This window comes from Pogona vitticeps, chromosome 4 (assembly GCF_051106095.1).
Source record: "Pogona vitticeps strain Pit_001003342236 chromosome 4, PviZW2.1, whole genome shotgun sequence".
In the NCBI taxonomy this organism is placed as follows: domain Eukaryota; kingdom Metazoa; phylum Chordata; class Lepidosauria; order Squamata; family Agamidae; genus Pogona; species Pogona vitticeps.
Genome location: NC_135786.1, coordinates 76,208,761 through 76,227,953, shown reverse-complemented (window position 1 = coordinate 76,227,953; position 19,193 = coordinate 76,208,761). Strand labels below are relative to the sequence as shown.

At 37.6% G+C, this 19,193-nt stretch overlaps 2 protein-coding genes across 7 annotated transcripts in view; one reads left to right on the top strand and one right to left on the bottom strand.

Annotated features, from left to right (window-relative positions):
* Positions 1–12,979, top strand: part of JAK1 (Janus kinase 1) — a 59,156-nt gene extending 46,177 nt beyond the window's left edge. For all 3 annotated transcript variants that reach the window (XM_020806099.3, XM_020806100.3, XM_078392948.1), the window contains 7 exons: positions 957–1,051; positions 1,910–2,102; positions 3,225–3,349; positions 5,900–6,072; positions 7,322–7,439; positions 9,131–9,241; positions 10,830–12,979. In XM_020806099.3, the coding sequence (XP_020661758.3) occupies positions 957–1,051; positions 1,910–2,102; positions 3,225–3,349; positions 5,900–6,072; positions 7,322–7,439; positions 9,131–9,241; positions 10,830–10,931 (917 nt within the window). In that variant the 3' untranslated portion in view covers positions 10,932–12,979. The remainder of the gene's footprint in view (positions 1–956; positions 1,052–1,909; positions 2,103–3,224; positions 3,350–5,899; positions 6,073–7,321; positions 7,440–9,130; positions 9,242–10,829) is intronic.
* Positions 12,980–15,963: 2,984 nt separating this feature from the next.
* The window catches only part of RAVER2 (ribonucleoprotein, PTB binding 2), a 52,533-nt gene continuing 49,303 nt past the window's right edge, over positions 15,964–19,193 (bottom strand). For all 4 annotated transcript variants that reach the window (XM_020806064.3, XM_020806066.3, XM_020806065.3 and 1 more), the window contains exons 13-14: positions 19,028–19,153; positions 15,964–17,622 (exon numbers count right to left, since the gene is read on the bottom strand). In XM_020806064.3, the coding sequence (XP_020661723.3) occupies positions 17,476–17,622; positions 19,028–19,153 (273 nt within the window). In that variant the 3' untranslated portion in view covers positions 15,964–17,475. The remainder of the gene's footprint in view (positions 17,623–19,027; positions 19,154–19,193) is intronic.

Below are 19,193 nucleotides of genomic sequence, written 5' to 3'. Positions count from 1 at the left end.
GTCCAGCCTTCCGCATGAATTCTGCATATAAGTTAAATAAGCCGGGGGACAATATACAGCCTTGTCGTACTCCTTTCCCAATTTTGAACCAATAAGTTGTTCCGTATCCAGTTCTAACTGTTGCTTCCTGTCCCACATATAGATTTCTCAGGAGATAGATAAGGTGGTGAGGCACTCCCATTCCTTTAAGAACTTGCCATAGTTTGCTGTGGTCCACACAGTCAAAGGCTTTTGCATAGTCAATGAAGCAGAAGTAGATATTTTTCTGGAACTCTCTGGCTTTCTCCATATCTATGGGTGCTGCTGCCCAAATGGCATACACCCCCAAATATCTGCACTAAAATTGGAGGTTGCCTTTTAAACTTGCAAACAGAGATTCCTTCTCTTGGATTATTCCTTGGTTAACCCAGGCAAAAAGCCAGTGTTTCTTTTTATACTGCTGCTATAATTCTGCTGTAGGTAAAGACTGACTTCATGCACCCTTTTAAAAGTAAAATTGCATTTAGTGAAGCACAACTGTGTTTACTTTTATGATACTACATAATGAGCCATCAGCTGGCAGTTCCATTCACAAATATTCTTGTACACTTCTCAACTGTCATAACTGTCACTCTTGGTGCGCATTCTACATACAACTGTCAATCAACCCCAGCCACTTGCCATGCAGACAGATGCAAACTGGTATATAAGGTATGTGTGCATGCGTGTGCGCACACATATATGGTGTAAAATCACCACATAGTCTGCCCACCCCCTCCCGTAATCTTAAGTACATACTGAGAAGTTACATGCTGTCTTGCTTATTCTCATTTTGCCGTTATTCTGCTGTCTTCATGCAGTAAGGCTTGGTTGTCTTCTCTTAGTTCTGGAACAAGGAAGTGGGGTTCTCCAGGTTTAGCGTGGAAAAAATCAGTGAATGCTCACTTGTTTTGCACTGATATTTCTGTTTGCCACAGATCCTGATATTGTTTCGGAGAAAAAGCCTAATGCAGAAATTGACCCTACCATTTTTGAAAAAAGGTTCTTGAAGCGGATTCGTGACTTAGGCGAGGTATGTTTACTGGTGGAAGTGGGTGAGGCTAAAACATGTGTATATGCACGTGCAAGGCCCAGACACATTCTCTCTCTCCCTCTCACAGACACCTCATGATCTTCATCGAGATTGTTCTTTGCTCTGGTAGGTGCACAGGGAAGCTGTAGCCTCCCTGCACAGTCATCCCAACTTAGAGCCACTTGTACTCACTGCTGTTAATAGCAAAGAAAGCACAGTACTGCCCAGGATCACTTTGGGTGGGAGGGAGTTTATAGCCTTCCTTCACCCCATTGGTCTGATCACAATTGACTGAGAGGAGATTTTAATCTCCTCTGTCTCATGGTAGGCAGGGAGTGGATAAATGAGGGCAGGGTACTGTGCTGCTAGTGAGGCAGAGCAAAGATGTGGGTTACATCATCACATGTATTTCGCTGTGAAATATTTTGCTATGAAACTTTCAAATAATGGAGGCCATCAGCGGTGGAAAGACCGATTGGAGAGAAGGAAATCTTTAGTATCACGGAAGTTTAAGTGTTTTATTCTGATGTTCTAGTTAATTATATTTTATATGTTACTGACCAGAATCCTGATAGTGTTTGCAACAGGTTTGTGTAATTTGCCATAGCTAATTGTGGCTAATCAACAAGGGGCTGGATGTATCATAGTTGTGCAGTAGAGTGCCTGATGAGGCATGCATGACTAGGATGTCTCCCAGCACCACATCAGTTAACCACAGCAAGCTGTGCAGACTTTATGTGAACACCAGTAGGCTTCCAACCATATTTAAAAGATTATTATTTGAACACACTGAGTGGACTTGACTTCTCAATGTGTGTGCAGATTTTTAAAATAACACTTTGTTTCTCTTAAAATCAGGGTCATTTTGGCAAAGTTGAACTCTGCAGGTATGATCCTGAAGGCGATAATACAGGAGAACAAGTAGCAGTAAAGTCACTAAAACCTGACTGTGGTGGGAACCATATTGCTGACCTAAAGAAAGAAATTGAAATTTTGAGGAATCTTTATCATGAAAACATTGTGAAATATAAAGGCATCTGCACTGAAGATGGTAATGTCTGAAAATACATTAATATTTATTTCCAGCTTGTCTAGATATATTGTTTTAAACAAATTCTATTTTCCCATAGACTTGAAAACAACTATTTGGTTTTAGCAATGAAACATGCAGAGTAGCTAAAATCCTGTTCATAAGTTATGAAGAATAAATCTGATAATATCACCAGCTGTGGTGATTTTTTTCTGAAATAAAATGAAAGTTTACTTTGATAACTGGTTCTTCAACTGGCCATGGTTTCCGATGTCCATCTGGAATGTCTCGAGGCTCCTGTGGAGTCCCTTATGTTGGCAGGAAGCCATTGCGGACCATAGGTTGTGGGGAGAAGAGCTTTTAATTACCAAAATTGCAACCATGATTAAAGTTACACGCAAACACACACACACACTGTACAATAGCTTCCTGATGACAAGTGGTATCCCACAGAAGTCTCCAGATCTTTGGGATAGGGAATCAGAAATCTTTATTTTTGAACAATTACCATACGTTACACTGTGTAACTTAAGGAACAGGGTTTCAGCCTTGTATGTAACTTTTGAATCCATTTTGAAACCATCTCTGGTGAGCAGACCGATGCTATGTATGTTTAGTCAGTCCCATAGATTTCAGTGAAACTTGTTCCAAAGTCAGTGTATACAGGATTACTATCCTGAGTATCTAATGAATAATATTAATGTTCTGGATATCTTAAAGCCATTCAACTTTTCTCTTTGTAGTGTTGTGACAGTTTTTCCGCGTGGCTCGTGTTCAAGGGCTCCATCTACTGGAGTTTTAAAGAACTTTATCATATGTATAACTGTTTTTATGGCTGCTTATAGAGAAAATAAGTGGTCACATAATATATGAAAGGAAGCTTTATATCTGAAAAATTGTGACAAACATGCTTCTATAAACCATTATGACCTCTGGGTTTCCATATGAATCTTCCCTTCTTAGAGTGGTTGCAAGAAAAATGTGAAAGAGGAATTCTTTTTTATGAGTTAATGTGGGAGTTTTTAATGTCAAGACAGTAGGAAAACTCTGAAAGAAAGAGCACCAGAGAAAATATTTTTAAAATAGTCAAAGGTAATGACTTCAGAAGTTTCTTGAGATAATTTGTGACTTTCTTGATCAAAGGTGGAAATGGAATTAAGCTTATTATGGAGTTTCTTCCTTCCGGAAGTCTGAAGGAATATCTTCCCCGAAACAGGAGTAAGATCAGTCTGAAACAACAATTGAAATATGCTGTACAAATCTGCAAGGTAAATTTTGTTCATATTTTAATGAGTTTAACAGTACATGTTTTGGCATTCACTTTTCATCAAAATGTTTTGTATTCCACAGTTACTTCTTGAAATCATTGTTCATAAATGACATCACTTTGCTAGTTCTTTGAAAAACTTATTTATTGAAAAAAATATGTTGGGTAAGTAGAGTTATGATGTCATCAGCAGGGGAAGATTTTTGGTAATTGAAGACTCCACTCTATCATGGCTTGTGATGCTAGCATCCTGTGGGAGCTGCCAGAATATAAGAAGAGGACTTTTAATTACTGAAAATTATTGCCATTTGATGATGTTACTGGCAAGAGGAAATTTTCAATAATTGATTACTTCCTCCTTCCTCCCATGGTTTCCACGCAACGAAAAGGGTAATTTACAAGTTGGACAAATGGCAAGAGAGAAGGGGATATATTTAATTTCCAAAAATCTCCCCTGCTGGTGATAAAAGGCTTGGTAAAAAATTTAAAAGTCTTTGGGGCCATACAAGGAACTCAGAAGAGGGAACTCAAGATGTCTAGACCCTGGCCTTTGTGCCAACCAACATGATCAACTTTAGTGATGAGTTGGAAAGCAAAGCGTCTGATGCTAATTTTAGGCTCAGGCAGATTTATAGGAATAAAACTGGCCCTTCAAATAACCTCATCCTTCCCCCCAAAAAATCTGTAGTTAATTTCTTCTGTGCCCTCCGCTCTTTTTTAAATGTTCTATTATTATTGTTAAAATTTTCTATTATTATTATTATTATTATTATTATTGTTATTGTTATTGTTATTGTTATTATTATTATTATTATTATTATTATTATTATTATTATTACTACTACTACTGCTACTGCTACTACTACTACTACTACTACTACTACTACTACTTTTATATTTATATTTATAAAATCCATTCATGCTTATTTAACATCATGTCACCTGGGTTCAGCTTATAATCATTTGTTAATACAACTACAATACATATTAAGCTCTTAATCTAATACAGCGTGCTGAATCTGGCCATTGATAAAACAAATTTCATGTTTGAGAATATTCTTCATCTTCCTTTCCTGTGATTTTCAGTGTCAGTCTATCCATTTCGGTGCAGTCCAATATCTTTCTGATTATTTCTCGATCTGTATGCGTTTCTTCATTCTTCCAGTATTGTGCGAATATAGTCCTTGCAGCTGTTAAAATATGCAGTATAAAATATACATTTTGTTTATCAATACTTTCTGGTATTATACCTAATGGAAAGAGTTCTGGCTTAAAATCTACATGTTTTTGATTATTTTAACAAGCCATCTATGTATTTTTTTTCCAAAAATATTTTGCTTTATCACAGGTCCACCAAAGATAATAATAAATTCCATGTTTTTATGACATTTCCAGCATTTACTTGACCTAGAGTACATTTTAGCTAATCTATCAGATGGTAAATGCCATCTATAAAACATTTTATATAAATTTTCTTTTTAAGATGTTGCCATTGTCATTTTATAGTTTCTAGACCATAGTTTTTGCCATTTTTCAAAGTCAGTACTATGTCCAAACTTTTTTGCCCATTGAACCATCGTTTCTTTGACTTGTTCATCCTCCATTTTCCAATTTAAAAGAAATTTATATATTTTCCTAATTAATTTATCATCTGATGTTAATATTATTTGGTCAAACATTGTCTGTTCTTTATAAAAATCATACATTTTTGAATCCCTTTCATACCTAGATTGTATTTGCATTATGGGCCACCACGATGTGTCTAATCCCTGGTCTATAAGGTCTCGTTTTAGTTTTAATCTCCTATCTATATCTAAGCACTATAAGTTAAAAAATTTCAAAATTCAGAAGATTAGGATGAATAAATGCTTCTGTAGGTGAAACCCATCCTGGTATTTTTGTGTACATTTTTGTTTATATTTTTTCCCATATTATATACAAGGAGTTTCTAATATAGTGGTTTTGGAAATACCTGTGGGTTTTAGCTTTCTGATACCATAAAAAGGCATGCCAACCTAACTGTAAATCATGCCCCTCTAAATACAAAAGTCTTTTCTTTTTCAGACTAAGCCGTTCTTTCAGCCACATTAGGACAGATGATTGGTAATATAAGGTCCAGTCCGGTAAACCAAAGCCTCCTTTTTCCTTGGATTCTTGCAACATTTTCAGTGTGATTCTGGCTTTCTTCCCTTGCCAAATAAATTTTAATATCGCCTTGTTTAGATCATCAAAGTATTTCTTTTCTATTTCCACTGCTGTGCCCTCCACTCTTAATGATGTGCTATGAAGTGTATGAACTTCCAGAGGAAGCATACAAATATGTTTTGAGCAGGAAAAAGTATCACTTGTAGCCCAAAGAGTCTGAGAGCTTTTTGTATCATCCTTCTCTGGAGAGTCAAGACCATTAGTGCTGAAGAGCTAATGGAAAAAAGAGGTTTGGTTAAAAAAAATAATAATGAAGAAATGACTTCGATTGTATTTGAAGATTAAGTCAGTACTTACAAGAGATTAAAAGATTTGAAATGTTTGTGTGTGTTTCCTTCACCCTCAGGGAATGGACTATTTGGGTTCCCGACAGTATGTTCATCGAGACTTAGCTGCAAGAAATGTTCTTGTTGAAAACGAGCAGAGAGTGAAGATTGGGGACTTTGGGCTGACCAAAGCAATTGAAACTGATAAGGAATATTACAAAGTCAATGATGATCGAGACAGCCCTGTGTTCTGGTAATGGATGAATAAGCCATTGAAAATGTTTAATGTAGCAAATGTTCCTGTAGTAGATAAGAGTGGTGCATTAACTAAAACTGAGTGAACCATGTTCTTATCACTGTGGGTTCTTCTGATTCTTCAGACAATCTGAAACAGCTTATATCGTGCATATTTTGTTGGCTCCCAGCTTTTAATGTCAACATTTATTCTCATGATATCTACATATAAGTCTGTCTGGGCAAATTCATCTAGCTATGTCATTCTGTTACTCTTCACTAAAGGCAAGTTTAAGGTGCTAGCAATTATTTACATTTATTGTACTGGGTGTCAAAATGACAATTACTGCATTGCATGTTTAACAGTACTCATTTATCTGAATATCGAACTATAAAGTATGGTTTAATCAGTCCACAGAGAGTGTGAGAGAGACTATGCATGCATGGTTTTAGTGGGATTTAAATGGACTTAGCCAGATGAGAATATAAGCCCTTAGAACATGAATGAATTACCTGTGGCCTTCCAGATGACATTGGACTGCAATTCCCACCATCTTTTATGTTTGGTCTTACTGGCTGGTGTTGCTGGGATTTGGATTTACACAGTAGCTGGAAGTCCACATATTCTTCACTACTGGTCTAAGCATTAGTATCCAGTCATGAGAATTGTCTGCTAATTGTTGTCTTTTCAAAACAATCTCTAATATTTCTGCTTACGTAAACATTTCTCATTATCTGTCACAATTTCTTTTTAAAAAAGCAGTACCTATATTCTTTTAAGTTAAGTTTTATTATACGGCCATAGACCTGAAAATTCAAAGATAAAAACATAATACAAGATATACAGAATAAGTAAATTGTTATAGTATATCGACAGTGTAAAACTTGAGTCAAGTGGTTGTCTTAATATAACATTTTATGAATTCTTGAAACAGAATAAAAACTTAGCCACCGACTATGTTATTAATTGGTTCAATCCCTGCAGCAGAGAGAGTAGTCTGTGGAGATACATTATACAGTACTAGTACATTTTCACATTATTGGGTAGAGATAGTGGATACGTTGTATTCTCTCCTTGTTCAAACAGAGCATATTGTTTTGTGTGTGAAATGTGGAGTGTGTAAGACACTTACTTTATAAAAATGCTAGTGGTGTCTATTATGATCATATTAGCATCACTACCCAAAATTCCAGCATTTCACAATGTTAAATGGAAGTATGAAATTTTGCAGAAAAAAAAAATTAAATGGAGCCATGTGTCTCTGCAGGTATGCCCCTGAATGCTTATTACAGAGCAAATTCTATATTGCATCAGATGTTTGGTCTTTTGGAGTGACCCTCTATGAACTATTGACCTACTGTGATTCTGAGTGCAGTCCAATGGCAGTAAGTAACAGTTGAGAACATGTTATGAAGACATTTCTCTTCAGGCAGGATTTATCTTAGCGACTGGCAGACTGAGTAGTGTTTTTTTATTGTTTTGGATTAGTGATTTGAATGTTTTTGTTTACCATTTTTAAATGTGGGATTTCTTTGATCCCTTTAAATATTTGTGTAATTACTGTATTTAGGTGTAAATATTGTCTTTTAATGATGTAAGGTGACTTGCACCTGCTTTAAGAAGAAAGGCGGGCTAAAAATATTTTCAAGAATGAATTAATGAATGAATGAATGAATGAATGAATGAATGAATGAATGAATGAATGAATGAATAAATAAATAAATAAATAAATAAATAAATAAATAAATAAATAAATAAATAAATAAAATAAAATAAAATAAAATAAAATAAAATAAAATAAAATAAAATAAAATACTTCCAGTGTAACATTCCCTATATTTATAAAATATAAGATCTTTTCTGAAACAGGAATAATCAAATTATGTCAATATATTTTTGAAGTTTTCCACTGGAAGTTTATCTTAAATATTTATCTTAAAAAGTGGCAGTTTTCAGGACAGTCATGTTGTATGTAGTTATAGCAGTCATGAGAAAACTTTTTTTCCACAATCTGAGACTTAAAAGTTTTGATAAAAAGAAAGGAACAATGCATTGGAATTTTTAATCTGGTGAGATATTTAGCCATTATCAATAAATATTTAAAATCTGTTCTGTAACATGAAGACAAATTATTCCACCATCTAATCCATTCAGATGTCTTAGAAATTTCAAATGTTATTTCTAATGGTGGTACTCTTGATTTTTTAATACCATAACAAAACTGTGCTTGTAAATAAACAAGTAAAATTTAGTTTTTTCCCCCCAGTTTCGAAATGTGGTGGTTTTTTCTTGGCTTTGAGCATGCTATTAAGAAAATAAGGATTTCTCTTTGTCATTGCTTCAGTCTGCTTGAGGATATGGGTGCCTGATTAATACAGATACTTTGGGATTTTTGGATTTCACAGTTGGATATCTGAGTTTTCACAAATCAGTGTAAAATTGTTCTCAGAAACTGTGGTGTTGGGGGAGGGTAAGGAACACATCCTGATGGCTGAAAAATTGTTTCAGTTTCATTGTGCTTAGCTCTAACACTGCAGAAGAATTTGAATGGGGATGCTTATCACACTAGAAGAAATTGTAGATGGTGAGCATCTGGATGCAGACACTGTCCTTACCCCACACTAGTTTTAACGGGATGTACTTAGGGTTTAATATTGGCCTTAGGGTTATATCTTATTATTTGTAAATATTCTGTCATATAAAGACAAGCTCTGAGTAATGATAGGAGCTATTGTTCAGTAAACTGTAGCTTGGGCACGCTGATAGTTCTCACCAGCTTTTGTGATGCTGGTTGGGGTTCCACTCCCACCCACCCCTTATATCAACATTGAGTGAATCCTTGTTTTGATTTGTTTTATTCATTGGATAGTACCTCCTAGGTTCCTTCTCTTGACTTCAGAACACCCCTCAGTTGCTATGGTTATTGTGACAGCACTGCTCCCCTCCCTTTTTTAAAAAAATGAAGCTTGCACCCTATTCCCTGGGTACCAAGTTGCTTGACCCATCCTGATAGCTGGATTGATACCCACTTCCGCTACTTGGTAGAATATTAAGTATGTGTTTTCTTAACTTACAGGAATTCTTGAACATGATTGGCCCAACTCAAGGCCAGATGACAGTCACACGGCTTGTACGTGTACTAGCAGAAGGCAGACGCTTGCCATGTCCCAAAAATTGCCCAGAAGAGGTAAGAGTTTAGACATTGATCTAATTTTTATGAATTGTCTTGTGATGGATGAATTCCTATTGGATTGGTGTTTATCAGTTTTCAGAGTTCCTTTTTTCAGAGCATTCTCTCCCAAACAGCATTGTTTGGGTACTTTTAGATTTCTTTCATCTTTGTCTGTTGGCTTTTTGTTTTTAAGCCTATTTTTGAATTAATTTTCGTTTCACCCTGAAAACCTCATCTGCACTTTGTGCAGAATCCCTCAAAGACTGACTCATATGGTGTCTTGACACCTCAGCTGTGCCTTGTAAAATAGTTTGGGGATTGAAAAGGAAAGCTGTTGAAGCGAAGGGAAATCCTGGCCAGAATGAGAGAAATGGGTAGAATTCCTTTTTATATACTGATTGGAAACCATCACATGAAGAAGTCGCGTCTGGAGACTCCATGATCTAACTGTCACAAGGGGAAAGGCCTAAATGTCAATTCATTTTGGTTGGGAAATTCCCCTTCCTCTCATGTTGGTCAGAGAGGGAGTCAAAAGCCCTTGTTCCCTGTGCTCTTGGGGCTGTATTGAATCCTTTAAAAAACAGCCTTTAGGAACATCTGCACAGCTTTGACTGAGATGTGATTTTTGTCCAGGTCTTAAGTGAACAAATGGGTAAGATTTGGAAGATTAGTGTAATTCCTCTCGCCCCTCCACAAGGTTTGGATGTGCTGAATCTCATCTGATATTTTGGTGAATAATATCAGAATATATCTGACATTCCAAATACTTCTTAAACTTTACTATGTGGGAGTGAGCTAGTTTCTTTAGTTCTTCTGATTTATTTCTATTATGCATTTCTTAAATTAGCTGCCCTTAGCATTTTTGTTCAGTGCAGTTCAAAATATGTGGGCTTCCTGCGAAACAGACTGAAATAAAATTTCCAAAGTCTTCTGTTTTATAATCTTAAACAAATGTGTTAAACTATGTGTTTCTGACATTGTAGCCAGTGATGGCTTTTAGTATTATGAAACAGAAGCTTATGGTAATAGTAGTTCCTTTTTGGCTCTGTATTATTAAATGAGATGTAGACAATACACACTGGTCTTCTGAAGATTTGAACGAATGCTGCCAGATAATACCATGTGTATTATCACAGAGAGCTTTTGAACTGCCATCAAGATATTGGATCTTGTAATTTGCACATATAAAGGAATTTTCTTTCTCTGAGGCTACTTTGTTGGTGAATGTTAGTGCATGAACCTCCATTGCCCAGAATCGTGTACAGTTCATGCAGTTTATCTGAGAAATCATGCAAGCGCCCCAACCTTTGCAGTTGGCTATCCATTGTGCTCCTTTGCCTCTGGTGGTGGGGAAAGCGGTGGTGCACCCAATCATGCATCCACCTAAAAAAAGAATGCCAAAAAGAGGACAGACTGCTTGCGTGATTGCCTTATGCCCATGGTTTTCTTCAGTCGGGTTTGGGCCACTAAATGCCACTCCATTTATCACTGATTAAAGATATGAGTCACTCTCACAAGCAGGATGGTCCCATGTGTTCATGAATGATCATGTCTGGATCTGAATTTATATTTGGCCAACACTAGTCTTTATTTTGTTCACCAGGTTAACCAGCTGATGAGGAAGTGCTGGGTACATGAGCCAGGGGATAGGACAACGTTTAAAAATCTGATTCAAGGATTTGAAGCACTTATGAAGAAGATGTAATTTGGCATTTTATACTGTTACTTTTAAAGTATATATAAGAATTTTTGTTATTACCTGTTATAATTTTGTATTTTGGTAATGCAATGTTTAAAGCGGCTTCTTTTCTCTGTTTTCCTGTTTTGAGTAGGATCCAAGCAGCAGAAAACATTGTTGAGCACTTTCCTAATTAAGAGCTATGCTATTCTTAAAATTGGCATGGTTCCATAATTTTGAACCTGACTCGTTATTGAGATCAATATTATGCTTGTTGACTCAACCTAAATCATTTTGAGAACCATAGCCTTAAAACAAAGGTTGTTAATAATTTGCTTGTAAACTATTTAAATCATGTTGAATTAAAAAATGAAAACAATCTGTATCATGGCTCAGTGACTTAAGACCATTAGTTCATCTGTTGCAAAATATCTACTTAAAATTACCTAGCAAAAATTATCATGATATTCCATGATAGGGAATGTTATGGAAGAATACTTTTTGACTGGGTTCTAAAGAACTGTGCAGCAACTTGCATAAACTTAAAAGGGCTTTAGATCTGTATTCTTTAAACATCAGCTATCCTGTGCCCAACAGCAAGCAACTTGAATTTGCAATAACTTTGAAAAGCACTTTGTGTTATGTCATAGATGCCTGTTCAAGAAGAAAAAGTGTCTTAAAAAATCCAGATCACCATTAGGCATGCTTACTATTTTTGATCTCAGCCTTTCTTTCTCATGGTATGTTCGTTGCATTTATAAACTGTCTCTAGTTTGTTTTTTTTAAACATATGGAACTTATTGGCACACCAGATAGGAAGTTTCTAGGAACAGTGCAAAACAACAGGCTGGAAGTTAGGTCCTCTAGGATAGTGGTTCCCAAACTGGGTCCCCAGGTCTTCTTGGACTAAAATTGCCAGCAGCCTTCACCACTAGCTGCGACAGCCAAGATTTCTGGGAGTTGTAGTCCAAGAACACCTGAGACACAAGGTTGGGAACCACTGACCTAGGAATTTTTTTAATGTTTTAATTTGTTTACCTCTCCCTTTGAAAAGAAACCTTTTATTATTGGAGGAGTTGCCAAGTAAGCTTGATGCTTGGCATGCAGCCCAAGAACTCTGACTTTGACATGCTCATCATTGAGTGGGCTCAGTCTGGAATCAGTCTGCATCATGGCCTAGAACTAGGCCATTATTTTTGCTTTATTATTGCAGCAAGTGATGGTGATGATAAAAATACTTCATATGGGTATTATAGTGGGGGTAGGGGAAAGATCATTCTTAAGGAAAGAACACTGAAGAATAAATGTGAAAGAATAGGATATATCTTTAGTGTATAACAGCATTTTGAGCTATCGCCATGTAGCTGATTGGGGCAACAAGACTGTTCAATTGTCCTTTGACGCCATAGACATTACTCTAGTAAGAAGCAGCTGTGTTTTGATGGAGGTTTTTGTATATAGATTTCATTCTGCATTCCAGCACATTGTGTATCCAGGAGATAAAATAGGACAGATGGAGAGAGATGCATTATTCTTCCAATGCTTACCTGTCATAAAGCAGACTTATCATCATAGCTTGAAGCAGAAACAAGTGAAGGAGCAACATGTTGGATTGAATATACCTTAGTTATGCTTAGAGGTCATTGACTGAAATTAATAGGATTTTAGTTAGTCACTTTCCCCATTTATTTCAACAATTCTGAGCATTACTAAGTTGCATCCAACCTACCCTGCTATTGTATTGGGGGGGAAAGAATTTTATATATAAAATTCTGATTAGGGGCATGATGCATAAGTGCCTAAACTGGACCTTTTCCTTCTGAAAATTCATTGCTCTTTAGGTGAAAGAATGAGAGACAGGCAGTCTTCATCATAACAGTTCTTTAATTAGAAGCTTCTCTTACCTAGAATCATGGTATTTCATTTGTTGAGAGTTTGCAATAATGTGAAATGGAATGCAGTATCCAGCCAGAATGAAATTGGTTTAGAACCACTTTCAAAATTGCCTGTTTTTCCTGTAAATGCACTTTTGTTATTCTTTATTAAAAAAATAAAAATAAAGCAATTAATCTGTCTGTGCTGTACCCTCTTCCATTATCACATCTATATTCGCACATCATTGTATTTATTGTACCCTCTTCTATTATCACATCTATATTCGCACATCATTGTATTTATTTTGGTTTTGAGGTATGTAATACATAATAGCCCTACATGTGATGTTTAATCCATTACATAATGATAATGTAATTGATAATTATACTATCAAACAAAAAATATAAAACAGTGCTGTGTGTGCTGCATTGTTACCTGTTTTATTTTCAAATGGAATTTAAAAGCCTTCATCTAGATCTTCTGCTTGGCTCTCTTCATTGTCCCATCTACACATCCTGTGTTTTATCAAAGGTTCTGTGCAGTTCTTCCTAAAAAATCACCGTGTGGTTCCTTCCATTCCATGACTTCTGCTGTTTCCTGGCTGTAACAGTAAGGGAGCTCCATGATGGGAGGTGATGTACGTAAGGAGGAAGCAACTCAGAGCCGTAATACTAGTCTAGTTTCTCTGTTTGGCTCTCTAGACGAAGAGGGGAAGTTACAACCTAGAGCATGTGCTATGTTTTAATGTGGTTTTGGCATGCCAGAGCTCACTCTCACAAATTGGCCCTAGTCTGGCTGCGTCGTTGTTGTTGTTTACTCGTTCAGTCGTGTCCGACTCTTTGTGACCCCATGGACCAGAGCACGCCAGGCCCTCCTATCTCCCACTGCCTCCCGGAGTTGTGTCAAATTCATGTTGGTTGCTTCGCAGATACTGTCCAGCCATCTCATCCTCTGTCGTCCCCTTCTCCTCTTGCGATCGCACTTTCCTAACATCAAGGTCTTTTCCAAGGAGTCTTCTCTTCTCATGAGATGGCCAAAGTACTGGACCTCAGCTTCAGGATCTGTCCTTCCAGTGAGCACTCAGGGTTGATTTCCTTTAGAATTGATAGGTTTGTTCTCCTTGCAGTCCAGGGGACTCTCAAGAGCCTCCTCCAGCACCACAATTCAAAGGCATCAATTCTTCGGCAGTCTGCTTTCTTTATGGTCCAGCTCTCACTTCCATACATCACGACAGGAAAAACCATAGCTTTGACTATTCGGACTTTTGTTGGCAAGGTGATGTCTCTGCTTTTTAAGATGCTGTCGAGGTTTTTCATCGCTTTCCTTCCAAGAAGCAGGCGTCTTTTAATTTCGTGGCTGCTGTCTCCATCTGCAGTGATCATGGAGCCCAAGAAAGTAAAATCTGTCACTGCCTCCACATCTTCCCCTTCTGTTTCCCAGGAGGTGATGGGACCAGTAGCCATGATCTTAGTTTTTTTGATGTTGAGTTTCAGGACATTTTGTGCACTCTCCTCTTTCACCCTCATTACAAGGTTCTTTAATTCCTCCTCACTTTCTGCCATCAGAGTGGTGTCATCTGCATATCGGAGGTTGTTGATATTTCTTCTGGCAATCTTAGTTCCGGCTTGGGATTCCTCCGGTCCAGCCTTCCGCATGATGTATTCTGCATATAAGTTAAATAAGCCGGGGGACAATATACAGCCTTGTCGTACTCCTTTCCCAATTTTGAACCAATCAGTTGTTCCATATCCAGTTCTAACTATTGCTTCCTGACCCACATATAGGTTTCTCAGTAGATAGATAAGTTGGTCAGGCACTCCCATTTCTTTAAGGACTTGCCATAGTTTGCTGTGGTCCACACATTCAAAGGCTTTTGCATAGTCAATGAAGCAGAAGTAGATTTTTTCTGGAACTCTCTGGCTTTCATCATAATCCAGCGCATGTTAGCAATTTGGTCTCTAGTTCCTCTGCCCCTTCGGAATCCAGCTTGTACTTCTGGGAGTTCTCGGTCCTCATACTGCTGAAGCCTACCTTGGAGGATTTTGAGCATAACCTTGCTAGCGTGTGAAATGAGTGCATTTGTATGGTAGTTGGAGCATTCTTTGGCACTGCCTTTCTTTGGGATTGGGATATAGACTGATCTTTTCCAGTCCTCTGGCCACTGTTGAGTTTTCCAAACTTGCTGGCATATTGAATGTAGCACCTTAACAGCATCATCTTTTAAGATTTTAAATAGTTCAACTGGAATGCCATCACCTCCACTGGCCTTGTTGTTAGCCAGGCTTTCTAAGACGCACTTGACTTCACTCTCCAGGATGTCTGGCTCAAGGTCAGCAACTACATTGTCTGGGTTGTCCGGGATATCCAAATCTTTCTGATATAATTCCTGTGTGTATTCTTGCCACCTCTTCTTGATGTCTTCTGCTTCTGTTAGGTCCCTCCCATTTTTGTCCTTTATCATGTCCATCTTTTGTCTTTTATCATGTCCACCTGCAGTCTAGCTGTAGGTGCAATTTAACCCAAGCTTCAGAGTGCTAGGACAAGGGTAATTAATAGCTCTGAGACTGCTGAGCTAAGAATGCTGGGTTTTTTTAACACACAAGTAATCCAACCACAGACATTATGGCAGCTAATTAACAAGGTACTAGTAGTACACCTAGATGTCACTGGGCACTTCATTAATTAGCAACAATTAGCTGACGTAACTTCCCAATTTTTGTGTATGTAAGAAAACACAGGAGGATTATGACAACTGATTGCATCCTACAAGATCAATATAAATTACAGCATCTTCTTGTTGTCCAGAAAGGGTTAGAGACTCATGTATTTCTACCAAGTCTGTCATCTAGCTCCTTACAGTTACTATTCCATGTCATTCTGATATTTCTGCACTCACACTTAAAGCAATACCACATCCCTGTTAAATATCTCCATAACTGCTGCAGTTAAAATCACTATGCATTTTGGTTTTTGTCTCAACTGGAGATATCTACAACTTGCAGCACAAGTAGGAATGTTAAAGTATAAGACTAATTTTTTTAATGTCAGGAGATACTCAAGTTAACAATTCAGATACATTTGAATAGGCTGTCACTACGATTCACGGCTTACCCTCATTTCTTCTCAGCAACATAACTTGTTCCCTTTCTACAGTAGCAAAGCAAGTTCAGGAGCACAAGATAAGTATAGTAACAGAGAAGCTTGCCAGTTTATTTACCAAGAGACTGATTGTGCACACAGAATTCAGAATGAATAAGACTTAATTACTATGCAAACACAAAGAATGTGATTTTCAATCTCAAAGGCAGCCAGTACTTGTGAATCAGGTAGGTTCAGTTCTACAAGAGCAGCCTGCTAATACAGAAAACTGATGCCAGTGAAGCCCTATTGAAATAATGACACAGTACAATTAGCCGTACATGTGTGTTTCTCTATCACTGTCTTTTTCTTGACATACTTACTAAGCATTCTGTCATCAGTGTTACAGGAGCTTATACCTTTAAATTATAAATTCAGGAACATTAAGCTGGGCCTGCTGTGGTTGAAGGCAATGGGGAAAAAAGCCTAATGTACTATCTATTTAATTAAACTGATGCAGGATTGCAGAAAAGCAGCCTGCTGCAAATAACCAGTTCTAGTCAGAAATAAGTTAAAAGTCAGCATATAGCAAGAGTACTGCATCACAAATATACAAAATGTCACTTCAATTCTGATGAACAAATATAAGAATTGACATGACTATGAAGTGCAATAAAACACACTAAAAAGTCCCAAGATGGCAGTGACAAATGACAAGAACAGAAGTGGGATGTGAGCAAACATAACCTGGAGAAGTAAATTCAATTCTTGGCATTTCATTAGGCTGGATAGTAAATGGAAATCCATACCTTTTTTGAAAATGTGTATAAATATTTCTTCGTGATTTAGAAAAAAGACCTAGAAAAAAGAGACCTAGTCGCCCAGCCTTATAAATACCAGTTTAAGTATCAGTCTTTCATTTCCATAGAAATGCTTCCTTGCATGTATGTATTACTAGCACTGTACCTCAGTGATTAATTATTTTAAAAAGAGACATTTACTGGTGTTTTCCTAACATCTTCCCACTTCAACAGCAGTGACTTACTAAAAGCTAAAATTTCTACTTCATTTTTAATCCAAGAAGCTTTGGCTAAATTCAGCTAGACTGAATTGTAATGTACTCAACCTAACAAACTATTTGGGCAGTAATCCATCATGCAAGCCCCAGTAAGATCAATAGTGGGGTATTTTATTGTCAGACATTAAAAGAAAGGCTTAAACCTGAATACTCTGCAGCCAAGAATCTAAATCCTCTTAAGAGGTTTTTATGAAGAACTGTTAACTATCACTGCAACCTTTCCCACAAAATAACAACAAAAATCTTCTTTCCCCATTATTTTATTGCTTTAAAAGAAATTCTGAAGCCAGCAAGCTGCCAGTTCTTTTAAAAAATCTTATTCTCCATCACATGGACACAAGTCTGGAGTGTCATACTCATTACATTACATTACATTACATTAATAGCTTCCTGGACACACCTTTGTGACCCAAGTTTACTTAGAGAAACTGCTTTCCTATATAGAATTTTTAAAATACTTCTACGATATCCATTAAACTTCAAAGATACAGGTAACAAGAATGGTGTGCAGCGATGTTGATATCAAGCAAGATATTGATCTTAGTAAACACGTTTTCTTTTAAGATACAATTCTGCATAATGCATTCCTGAAGCCTGAGTGTGTTGGCCAACATATTCCAGTGGGCTGTCTTCCGGTGTGGTGATGAGGTATGAAGAACCCCGCTTTTCATTTCTGATTGGTGCCACCTGTGGATTATAAAAAATCTATTATAACAGTGCATAATTCTCAACTAGAGATGGGCACAAACTGAGGCAATGGCAGGTTGTAATGGTTCATGATTCATCGGTATTCACAAACCATACAGAATTTTTTTAAAAAAATCAAACCAGTTTGTGGTTTGCTTGGTTGGAGTCAGTCTCTCAATGAAGGGGGTAGCTGAGCTACACAGAAAGCCCTCCCCCTTCATGGGACCTCAGCACCTTACTTCCCTCCACTGCTGCCATGTAGTTCTATGAGGGTTCCCTATATATAACCTGATGGGCAACAAAACTACACCACACAATACCCTAATCCTCCCCGAAAATAGTGGGGGAGGAAGGAGGCCCCAGAAAGTCTACTGTCCTACATAGCTGGACAGTAGCAGCAGAGGGGAGGAGGAAGCCTGAAGCAAGTAAGGTACAGTAGATGCTTGGGCCCATCAAGGGGGGCTTTCTAGGGAGGTGGGACACAAAACAGAATGCCAGTGAAAAGGTTCAGCATTTCATTTTGCTTCGTGAAAGCACAATTCCCCAAACCGCCCGTGAAACAGACCGCAAACCAGTAAGGTTTGTGGGGTTTTTTGGTTCGTGGTTCATTTTATGCCAATGTCTATTCTTTAAACAACAGTGAGTGTTGCTTTTTATAAGCATGCCTTACACCTTGAAGTGATAAAAACAAAACAACGCGGGGGGAGTCAGATCCAAAGTTCTCTGTCACCAGGGGCCTTCTCAGGCACGCTCTTACTTGGGATGCTCCCATGAATAATAAAAGAGGTGAAAACAGACTGATTAATTTTTGTCAGCTCTTGCTAACCCCTCCCAACACTGCAACCCCTAATTTCTCAGTCTGCAAGAGTATGTTTTGAGGGGACTTGGGAGGCTACAAGAGGAGGGGGAGCCAACCAAAGTTGTGACTGCCCCAGTTCTGATCCCCCTCTTGTGAGATACTCATAATGGAATATAGGCCACCGCTACCCTTAAATTTTTCTATTAGCAAACGAATGAAGATGAACAACTAGCATACCAACTCTGACAAATTCTTAAAGAGCATTATGTATCTTTTGCACACTCAATGGTAACTGTCAGACTGGCAGCTTGTAGCTCCCAGTTGGTGTAGGGAGTTCACCCAACCTATTAAAATACGGGCTCGTGTATGTTTCTGATAAATGCAAAGGGAATTCAGAAGATTTATTACACTTCATCCCACTCTGCTCCAGAAGATTTTGTCATGACTGGTAGCAGCGAAGGGGCCTAAAAAATGACAGCCATTAACATTCCTTGTTAATAGGCAAGATATTGCAAGGTCTAACACTGAAAAGCTGGCTCTCTTCAGATGAGTACTTCAATTTTAAATTACAACAAGCACCCTTGTTTACTTGTTTTTTTTTCCTACCTTCAGAGAGTTTTGAGGTGTAAGTGGCAAGATGCCAGGATGGAAAGATCCTTGGGCAGCAGTGTAATATGAAGGCATAACTTGTAAATAGGTATTGTAGTCGCCATAAACACCTCCCTCGGATTCCTATATGGGAGGGGGGAGAGAAATTGTGCAAGTTGTATGT